Genomic DNA, 11,022 nt, shown 5'->3' with positions numbered 1-11,022 from the left:
GATGTGGTTCTTCTTCTTTTATTTATTTATTTGAGAGATAGAGAGAGCACGAGCGGGGGGAGGGGCAGAGGGAGAGGAAGAAGCAGCCTCCCCGCTGAGCAGGGAGCTCCACTCGGGGCTCGATCCCAGGACCCCCGCATCATGACCTGAGCTGAAGGCAGCCGCTTACCCGACTGAGCCACCCAGACGCCTCTGACATGGCAATTCTTTATCAATGGTGCACATCAGAATCCTCCAGGTGCCCTTTCTCAGACACAGGGGACGGGGTCTCACCCTGGGTCCTCTGAGGATGAGCCCTCGTGAATGCACGTGTTAGTCTGGGTTTCCCGGAAAGCAGGTGGTGAGGCAAAGATGTAGGAGACCCTGAAACAAAGTTAGGTGGCAGGTCATCTCAGGAAGCAAAGGAGGCAGTAGGAGAACAAGACAAGGACAGAAGAAAAGCCAATAAAAGGGTTTTAATGAGCTACTTATCCCAGCAGATACTGATGCCTCAACCCCTCTGCTGCCTTTGGAGAATTTTCCTGCTGGAGGCCAGCAAACAGCCTCCCTGCAGCGGCTGGCTTCTTGGACAAAGCAAAGCAGAAAACACAGTGGTGTATGCTTGACGGCTGCTTGACAAAAGCCAAGGGCTATTCCCATAGCCAGGCTGAAGCCAGATGTGTCCTAAGCCCCCGACATGCAGTTTTTCTTTGGAAATTAACAGCCTCTCAAGTTTTTATCTGCTTCCCTCACCTTTCAGAAGGGCCATCTCTCTGTGGTGTGTAGTGGTTAAAGCTTCCTGGTTTCACAAGTGTTGGCGAGGGTGTGGAGGAAAAGGAGCTCTCATGCACTGTGGGTGGGAATGCAAGCTGGTATGGCCACTGTGGGAAACAGCATGGCGGTTCCTCAAACAATTAAAAACAGAATTACCCTATGATCCAGCAATCACACTCCTGGGTATTTATCCAAAGAAAATGAAAACACCGATTCAAAAAGATATAGGTACCCCTATGGTTATTGCAGCATTATTTCCAAACTTCCAAGATATGGAAGCAGCCCAAGTGTCCAGCCAAAGCTGAATGGATAAAGAAGATGTGAGATACACAATGGACTATTACTTAGCCATAAAAAAGAATGAAATCTTGCCATTTGCAATAACATGGATGGACCTAGAGGGTATTATGACAAGGGAAATAAGTCACTCAGAGAAAGATAAATACCATATGATTTCACTCATATGAGGAATTTAGGAAACAGGACAAATGAACAACAAAAAAGAGACAAACAAAGACAAACTCTTAAATACAGAGAACCAATTGGTGGTTGCCAGAGGGGAGGTGGGTGGGAGGATGGAGATTAAGAGTCCACTTACCAGGGGCGCCTGGCTGACTCAGTCGTTAAGCATCTGCCTTCCGCTCAGGTCATGATCCCAGGGTCCTGGGATCGAGCCCCGCATCGGGATCCCTGCTCTCTTTCTGTCAAATAAATAAATAAAATCTTTAAAAAAAAGTCCCCTTACCTTGATGAGCACTGACAAATGTACAGAATTTTGCATCATTATATTGTACGTCTGAAACTAATATAACACGGTATGTTAATTATACTTGAATTATTAAAACTAAATTTTAAAAATAAGGTGTTTGAGAAAGGCAAAAAAAAAAATTCCTGGTTTCAGAGACAATCAGACCTGGATTTGGCCATTTGCTTAACTTTCTCACCTACAAGATAAGGACAAGAATTTTATCCACCTTGTGGTGTTATTGTGGAGATCAAATGCGATCCCAAATATACAGCACTCGGGAATATACCTGGCACAGAGCAGGAAGCCAATAAATGGTGGCCATGATCATTAATATTGTGCTCTGTATTATAATTATTATAACAGGGTTCCAGTCCCCATGTTCTCCTGATGTGGACAAGCCTCTTAAAAATAGCTGGACTTGTAGTCACTGAAGTCTTCTGACTGAAGCTCAACAAATGTCAATCTTCAACATAAAGGGTTCGATGATGATTTTGATAAACTTTTTACTTTGGAGTAATTTGAGATACGCAGAAGAGTTGCCAAGATAGTGTAGAGCTCTGCTATACCCTTTGCCTGGCTTCTCCTCATGTTAACCTCGTACATCACCATGGAACATTTGTTGAAACTGAGAAACGAATATCAGTACAATCCTGGTAACTAAACCACAGGCTTGACTCAGATTCCATCAGTTGTTCCCTTAATGCCCTTTTCCTGTCCTAAGATCCAATTCAGGATAAGATGTTGCACTGGAGGATTCCATAAACATTTTGACATCTCTTGGTAGCATTTTTCGGCTCTCTGCTCTACCCAGCATTTGACATATCTTCTAATTCCCATTCCACGGATGAAGGTGAAACAAGAAGGCATTGTCTGTAATGGTGAAGGACCGGAAACAACATAATTGTTCAACAAGGGGTGATTTGATTCCTAAATACAGTACCTCCATATTATGGGGTGTTACATGGTCATTTAAAATGATGCAGCAGGGGCGCCTGGATGGCTCAGTCGTTAAGCATCTGCCTTCAGCTCAGGTCATGATCCCAGGGTCCTGGGATCGAGCCCCGCATCGGGCTCCCTGCTCCGCGGGAAGCCTGCTTCTCCCTCTCCCACTCCCCCTGCTTGTGTTCCTGCTCTCGCTATCTCTCTCTCTGTCAAATAAATAAAATCTTTAAAAGAAATAAAAAAAATAAAATGATGCAGCATATTCATTGACAAGGCAAGAATTAGTATGATATCATTATAGAGCTAACAGATTACAAGGCAATATTACAGCACGATTTCACTTTTTTTTTTTTTTTTAAGAAACGTGCATAAAAAAGTGGGGCAGACTCTGGAAAACATCATGGAGTTTCCTCAAAAAGTTGAAAATAGAGCTATTCTATGAGCCAGGATTGTACTACCAGGTATTTACCCCAAAGATACAAATGTAGTGATCCGAAGGGGCACCTGCACCCCAATGTTTATAGCAGCAATGTCCACAATGGAGAGAGTCCAGATGTCCAGCAACAGATGAATGGATAAAGAAGATATGGTATATATATATATATATATATATACATATATATATATATACAATAGAATATTACTCAGCCATCAAAAAATATAAAATTTTGCCATTTGCAACTATGTGGATGGAACTAGAAGGTATTATGCTAAGTGAAATAAGTCAATCAGAGAATGACAATTATCATATGATTTCACTCATATGTGGAATTTAAGAAACAAAACAGAGGAGCATAGGGGAAGGGAGGGAAAAGTAAAACAAGACAAAACCAGAGAGGGAGAGAAACCATAAGAGACTCTTAATCATAGGAAATAAACTGAGGGTTGCTGGAGGGGAGGGGAGGGGGGGATGGGGTAACTGGGTGATGGACATTATGGAGGGCACATGATATAATGAGCACTGGGCGTTATATAAGACTGATGAATCACTGACCTCTAACCTCTGAAATTAATAAATAATACACTATATGTTAATTAATTGAATTTAAATTTAAAATACCATAAAAAAAAAGTGGGGCAGAAAACTCACCCCAAATTGAACTGTGTTATACTTAGATCAGTGGAATTACAAGTGGTTTTATTTTTTACTCTATTCTTTCATATTTTTTTCTTGTGTCCATGGCATAAATACACTGTCTATTGTCTTAAAACTTGAAAGCGAGACCTGAAAATGCAACAGCAAGTTAGAGATGGTGACAAATGGTAAGAGCTGCGGTCCAACTCTCTCTGTTTGTAAGATCAGCTCACTGCACGCCAAGCAGGGATGTTTTAAGCAATAAAAAGCTTCCAGTGAGGGGCACTTGGTGGCTCGGTCAGTTGGGCGTGTGCCTTCGGCTCAGGTCATGATCCCAGGGTCTTGAGATCGAGTCCCACGTCGGGCTCCTTGCTCAGCAGGGAGCCTGCTTCTCCCTCTGCCTGCCGCTCCCCCTGCTTGTGCATTCAATCTCTCTCTCTCTCTCTGACAAATAAATAAATAAAATCTTAAAAAGAAAAAAAAAAAAGCCTCCAGTGAAAACCATTCTTTTAAGAAGATGTAACATACTGTTTAAAATGGAAGCAGGCGTCTCTAAGCTCTGGACTTTTCGACAATGGTTTTCAAGTTTTCCTTCCTGTACATTCCAAGGAAGGAAAAGGGGGAAGTGAGGGATGGAGAGGGTAGGCCAGACGCAGAGCTGGAAGGCGCCGAGGAACAGGGGCAGAATCTAAGCAACACTGAAGGTGGGGACTGGGGAGCAAAACTCTTGCCTTGGGGAAAAATATCTGTCTCCCCCACAACGCTCCATTTATACCATAATTCATGTCCCAACAGGCAGTTATGAGGTTCCAAGAAATGTGCAGGAAGGAGGAGTAACAAAATGCATATTAATTACCTCAGCTTTCGAGACACCTTCCCCTTTTCTTATCTGAGTAGCGTATGTCTGAGTGTTTTGCACAAGTCAGGGCTGAACCGTCGTGCACAGAGACTTCTTAGATACTCAGAACTGTAACTGCAGAGGACCCCCGGCACATCAACGTTCCTGGGGCTTTCTTTTTATTATTTATAATTTGCTTAGTAATTCTCTCAAGTGATTAACCCAAAGCCCTGGCATTTGTCTATGAAAAGAAAATGTCTTTCTACTTTTCTACCTGAAATAAAAAGCAGCCTTTTCCCTGGCTGGGAAGGCAAGACACAGAGGGGATCTCTGCCTCTAATGAGTCAGCTTTTCTTTAAGGAACAGGATATGGGAAATTGAGAGAAAAGAAAATCAGGCAATAGTGGGCGCCTGGGTGGCCCAGTCATTAAGCGTCTGCCTTCAGCTCAGGTCATGATCCCAGGCTCCTGGGATCGAGCCCCGCATCGGGCTCCCTGCTCCGCGGGAAGCCTGCTTCTCCCTCTCCCACTCCCCCCGCTTGTGTTCCCTCTCTCACTGTGTCTCTCTGCCAAATAAATAAAGAAATAAAATCTTAAAAAGAAAAAGAAAAAGAAAATGAGGCAATAGAAATAAAGAAGAGGAAAATTAAAGTCACCCTTACAGAAATAACCAAGGATAGTTTTCCTCATACGTCTGAAAATTGCAGCCCTCCTGAGTTCTTCCTCAGGAAGAAATTCTCTCTCTCTCTCTTCTCTAGAGATTAGATAAATTTATGATTGTGAGAATCAGGGATCGCCTTACTGTTAAATGGGAACAGCCATAGGAATTATGAATTTCAATATACAGATTACATTTATCTATGTTTCAACCAGGGTCTTCGACCCTCCCGGTATCCTTCTTTCCTTTGTGAACGGGTTGTCCAAAGATTCTCTCGAAGCAGAGGAAACCTTGACTTAAATGAAATTTCTCAAACAAGACCAGAACGCACAGTAGCGAAAGCAAGAGTAGCTGGAATGCCACTCAGGGATCAAAAGGAGCAAATCATTGCTCTACACAACCTGGATGGAGCGCAACAGAATTGTGCAGAGTGACAAAAAGCCCACCTCAAATTCTTAATCTCAGGAAACAAACTGAGGGTTGCTGGAGTGGGGGGTGGGGTGGGAGGGATGGGGTGGCTGGGTGATAGACATTGGGGAGGGTATGTGCTATGGTGAGCACTGTGAATTGTGCAAGACTGTTGAATCACAGATCTGTACCTCTGAAACAAATAATGCAATATATGTTAAGAAAAAAAAAAGAAGAAGAAGAAGAAGGTAGCGGGAGGGGAAGAATGAAGCGGGGGAAATAGGAGGGGTAGACAAACCATGAGAGACGATGGACTCTGAAAAACAAACTGAGGGTTCTAGAGGGGAGGGGGGTGGGAGGATGGGTTAGCCTGGTGATGGGTATTAAAGAGGGCACGTTCTGCATGGAGCACTGGGTGTTATGCACAAACAATGAATCATGGAACACTACATCAAAAACTAATGATGTAATGTATGGGGATTCACGTAACAATAAAAAAGTCAATAATAATAATAATAATAATAATAATAAATAAAATAAAATCTAATTTGTCTGATAAAAAAAAAAAAGGCCCACCTCAGAAGGTTCCATTCAGCACGAGTCCACTGATGTCACGTTCCTGAAATGACAACATAATAGAGTTGGAGAACAGATCAGTGTTGCCAGGGATTAGGGTCCTGTCATTGTGCAAGATGGCATCACTGCGGGAAACTGGGCAGAGGGATATGGCATCTCTCTGTGTTCTTTCTTGCAACTGGAGGTGAATCTACGGTCATCTTTAAGCCTTTTGAAAAACAGAGCTGTTTTAGAGTCTGGAGAGAGATGACTTCTTCCCCACTCCCATCCCTTCTGGAGTGAGCACTGCAGAGCCCAGTGGGGACACTGCAGGTCACGGCCAGAGACGGTTGGCAAGGATGAGCTCAAGCCTGGAGACCGTGATGACTTGCTCAGGGCGAGCAGCGAGTGGGTAGCAGCCTCGTTTCACACCTCCAGATGGTCAGCCAGAGCCCCTTTCCCCTAAATCCCAATGATTTGGTTCTTGCCACACATTTGCGTAAAGACCGACTTTGCTAAACGCACAGGAGCGACTTAAAATAATTCATACTCTTGGCCAACAATGTCTAGTAAAACCTGCTAGGGAAGATAATCCTATCTTGCCATTTCACAGGTGAAGAAACTAGAACACAGAGGGTTGAAGTAATTTGCCCATGGGGATAATTAGCCAATGGCTCCACAGGGCCTGGAACCCCCATGCACTGGCCCAGAAGGGCCCCTTGTGTGGGGCGGAGCCCACAAGGCTCCCGCAGGCTCCGTGGGTCTGTGTGTGCAAGTGTGGGCATGTGTGAGTCTTTTAGAAGAGAAGCCGGCTTGTTTGCTAAGGCCGAGGTGGAAACACAATTTGGGTTTAAAACTCAGCACCTCTGCCAGGACCGTGTGCTTCTCCTGTGCCCTCCCCTGGAGGCATTCGGTGTGCTCAGGAATCTCCCCTTTTGCCACTGGGGAACCCCAAAGTGACAGCACCTTGGCAGCCCCGCCTGAAGGCTCCTGTTAATGCAGCCCAGCTGGGCTTGACACAGAGGGAGGGGAAGCCCCCAAAATTAGGTAGCTCAGCCTTCCAGGGCTGGCCAACGACGCAGGGACCATGTTCGAGGTCCCGTCCTTGTCTCCCACCCCGGCTTCCACCTTCCAGAGTTGCTTAAATAGCTTCCCGCCTTAGCCTTTTTTTTTTTTTTTAAACTATCCATCAAAATTTCTGTCATTTGTCCTGCCTCCCCCTGCCCTTGGAATTTTTACTTAGCTGTCTACTCTGAATAGACCCAGGCTTTCCCTATCAGAATCAACGATTTCTCAGTTACATCGTCCGTGGGTACCGAAGGACTTCCTACCGTTTTTTCTTGAGGACTCTAAGAAGACCCTGCACTTGCTATTGTCTCCCGAAGGTCTTCCTTGGGTTAGAAGCACAAGAATCCGAGGTTGGCAGAAATAGAGCAGGCAACGTGCTTATCCACACCTGCAATTTTTTCTTCTTTTTTTACAAAAATTATAGTGTGTGTTTTTTTTTTTTTCGTGTTTACTGATATTTTATTCAGTGGGGAAGGATTTTTTTTGTCACCTTCAAATTTAGTAAAGTACATTTCTTAGAGTAAAAATAGAACATTAGTTTGTAAAGCACAATGTAATTCCTCCTCACTCAGCCGAGGTTTGGATGATTTTCTTCTCTAAACATTTCACTCTGAAGTTCCTGGCACCGGCCCCCATCTTCCTGTGATGACAGACAGGCCTTCCAGTAGGCCCCCGCCCAGAGCACTTTGTAGCCCTCTCCCCCAAGGCCAAGATCTTGGCCGGGGAATGGGCGTGAGGAGCCAGCGGGGAGAGGTTTGTGTGGGATTCAGAACGTCCTTTTTTTGGCCTCAGGTCATACTTTCCAAAGATGTGAACATCTAATTCCCATCATTCTTCTCCCATTGTGTAAAAATTGCCGAAATTACGTGTGGTGGTGGAGGAGTTCAGAGTTAGTTTTGTGTATTTTTTGCTTGTTTTATTTTATTTAAATTCAATTAATTAACATATAATGTATTATTGGTTTCAGAGGTGGAGGTCAGTGATTCATCAGTCTTATATAATACCCAGTGCTCATTACATAATTCTGTGTATTACCGATGGACACTTCTCAGCCTTCACAAGACACCTGTCAGGGGGCTCCTGCCGGGCTCAGTTGGTTCAGTGTCCGACTCTTGGTTTCCACTCCAGTCATGATCTCGGGGTTCTGGGATCAAGCCCAGTATGTTGGGCTCCGCGCTCAGTGGGGAGTCTGCTTGTCCCTCTCCCTTTGCCCCTCCCCTCACTTGTGTTCTCTCTCTCAAATGAATAAACAAAATCTTGAAGAACTTTTCATAAAGCACACGAGATGTGCTGAAGGTGCCCAAGGTGTCGATGTCCATCACGGTCTTAAAGGCATTGAAGGACAATGTGCTGGCAGGGCACAGGAAGTTTCCAGCTGCACAGTTAACAAGAATGTCGATTTTCCCAAACTCCTTCAGCGCCTGGTCCAGGGCAGCCGCGACGGCTGGGAGAGCCCGAACATCCAGAGATAAAGGGAGGCACCGCCGGCCAGTGGCGGCAGTCAGCTTTCCCGCAGCCTTTGACACTCTTAGAAGGCTTCTGCTGGCGATGACTGTGTGGCAGCCGTGCCGCATAAAAATCTCAGCAATCCGGAACCCGATCCCAGAGCCGCCACCTGGGATGAAGGCCGCTTTGTCCCAGAGCAGGTCGGGGCAGAAGAGATGGCGGTACTCAGGGAGACACTCGTCCTCACTGACGTCGGGCGGCGGCTGGGCCATGGCTCTCGGTGCGGGCCGGGGGCGGCGAGGACAGTAGGGACCTGCCGGGATCCGGCAGCAGCGGGGTCTCCGAGACCGGCCGCGCTCTCAAGCCGTCAGCGCTCTACAACTGGGGAGGACCGAGATCCAGCCGGCCAGTCCCCGACGTCTGAGCGCCCCTCTAGCCCCTATAGTGTGTGTTTTATAGCCTGGTTGTTTCACTGAATGAATTGTGGACTTTTTTTCAGCATCATTTTGATGGCTACGATACTGAGTTGAATAGGGTCCTCCAAAAATTCATGTCCAACCCTGAACCTGAAGGTGACCTTAATTGGAAATAGGATCTCCGCAGCTGGCAGCAAGTTGCCTTGGGGTCCTATTGAATTAGGGTGGAGCCTAAATCCAACGATGGGCGTTCTTCTAAGAAGGAACTTTGGACACAGAGGCTCAGAGACATTGAGCGGAGAGGTCATGCAAAGACAAAGGAAGATCTGAGTAACACGCCCAGATGGTGGCCCCAGAGAGAGGTTACTAGAAGGCTATGTGTGACTTCAGGTAAGTGAAGGTGTTAATTTATTGTGATTGTATAGCAGATTAAGTAGACACTGTTCCTCTGCCAGATTTCTTCATAATTCTTTCAGATTGCGGAGCAGCCCAGAGGAAAAGATTAAGAGTGGCTTCGTGCAAGACTAGAAATGGAGATTGTCGCATCAAGTCACATCATTAGACACGTGCTGGAAGGCCGGATTCGTATGGTCACAGTAGCCTTGCAAATGTCTGAACAGATTCAGGCAAATGTCAAAACCTGCCACAGCATCCAAGGCATGTGGGAGAAGGTGGCCGACATCACCAGCCACCAGGGAAATGCAAATCAAAACCAAAAGGCAGTATCACCCCACACCTGTTAGAATGGCTGTTATCAAAAAGACAAGAAACAGCGCGTGTTGGGGAGGGTGACATCTGGGACGGGGGATGGCAAGGGGCAGTATCAGGAAGGGAAGGCCTCAGCGGCGATGGGAAAGGTGGGAGGAAGAGGAAGCTGAGGCCGTGGGAAAACCTCAGAGCCCGGCAATGCAGATCCAAGGGGGCCTCGGCCAACCCAATGGGGAGCTCCAGAGCAAAGAAGGCCGGCTAGAGAGTCCCACGCTGGGCCACAGGGGCTACACCCTAGGACGCCTGCCACGCTCCTTCACTGGCTGGGGGGCTTCCTGGGAAGAGTGTGTCCTCAGCCCAGAAGCTCCAGCAGCCCCCACAGGTGTTGCAGGTGGAGGCTGCCAGTTACCTGCTCTTCTCACAGCCAAGCAGCTAGCTCTTTCCTGAAGGTCAAGAACCCCGTGGCTGCCCCATGTTACTTGGGTATTTAGCCTGGACCAGGCACTACTCGGGACACTTTGGATCTGCCAGCTCGTCTAATTCTCAAGACGATCCTGCAAGGCAGTTAGGAAACTGAGGCACAGTGACGCGGATTTGTCAATTATCTTGCTCAAGTGGGGAGAGCCCATAGGAGGGCCCAAAAGAGACCCGACTGCCCTGCCTGAGCTCCTCATCTCCACATGACACTGTTTCGTGGCCTGTGGATTGTTAGGCACATAGACAGTCTGGGGACAGAGCCATCAAACCCTGATGGTGGCATATTGCAGGGTAGAGGGGAGGGTACATGCCACATGACAGATTTTGACCTAATTGTTCTATTGTGTAACAAATATTATTTTATTTTATAATAATAAAATAAATGATAGGGGAACCTGGCTGGCTCAGTCGGTGGAGCGTGTTACTCTTGATCTTGGGGTTGAAAGTTTGAGCCCCACCTTGGGTGTAGAGAGTACCTAAAAAAAAAAAAAATAAATAAATAAAATAAATGAAAGTGATTTTTTGAAAAGATTTAAAAGCTTGGAAATCTGCCTGCGTGGGCCGCAGGTGCTGTTAGGTGAAATGCACAGAGGAAAAAGGAGCACTTGTTTTTTGTTGGGACCACTGTGGGTTACGGGGGACCAAGACTGGTGGAAGGTGAGCAGGTCAGCCTGTTACTCACTCTCTACTCTATTTCTGCCACCAGGGGCCTTGAGCAAGCCTGGTGCTATGGGCTGAATTGTGTCTCCCAAAATTCATGGGTTCAAGTCCTAAGCCCCAGTATCTCAGCATGTGACTGGATTTGGAGATAATATCTCTAAAGAGGGGATTAAGTGAAAATGAGGTCACTAGGGTGGGCCCTCGTCCAATACGATTGGTGTCCTTATAAGAAAAAGAGATTAGGACACACCCACACACCCACACATGAGTC

General features: G+C 46.2%; 1 protein-coding gene across 1 annotated transcript; it reads right to left on the bottom strand.

Moving 5' to 3' along the window:
• Window positions 1–269: 269 nt before the first annotated feature.
• On the bottom strand, window positions 270–8,762 carry LOC110588256 (peroxisomal 2,4-dienoyl-CoA reductase [(3E)-enoyl-CoA-producing]-like). Its single transcript, XM_021698557.1, has 2 exons — window positions 8,296–8,762; window positions 270–363 (listed from the first exon to the last, which is right to left on the bottom strand). Exons 1-2 carry the CDS (start codon window positions 8,760–8,762, stop codon window positions 270–272), a joined length of 561 nt encoding a protein of 186 aa, XP_021554232.1.
• Between the last annotated feature and the right edge of the window lie 2,260 nt (window positions 8,763–11,022).

The sequence above is a fragment of the Neomonachus schauinslandi genome, chromosome 14, assembly GCF_002201575.2.
Source record: "Neomonachus schauinslandi chromosome 14, ASM220157v2, whole genome shotgun sequence".
NCBI classification, from domain to species: domain Eukaryota; kingdom Metazoa; phylum Chordata; class Mammalia; order Carnivora; family Phocidae; genus Neomonachus; species Neomonachus schauinslandi.
Note: the sequence above shows the minus strand (reverse complement) of the source record. Positions and strands in the feature narration are given on the sequence as shown.

Bases quoted from the DNA above. Each gene is read 5' to 3' on its own strand.
- LOC110588256 (XM_021698557.1), bottom strand. From the start codon at position 8,762: ATGGCCCAGCCGCCGCCCGACGTCAGTGAGGACGAGTGTCTCCCTGAG. The intron at 364-8,295 runs GTTTATTCATTT...ACTTTGTTTCAG, and splicing joins GAAAAGTTCTTCAAGATTTT to GGTCTCCTACATCTTTGCCT.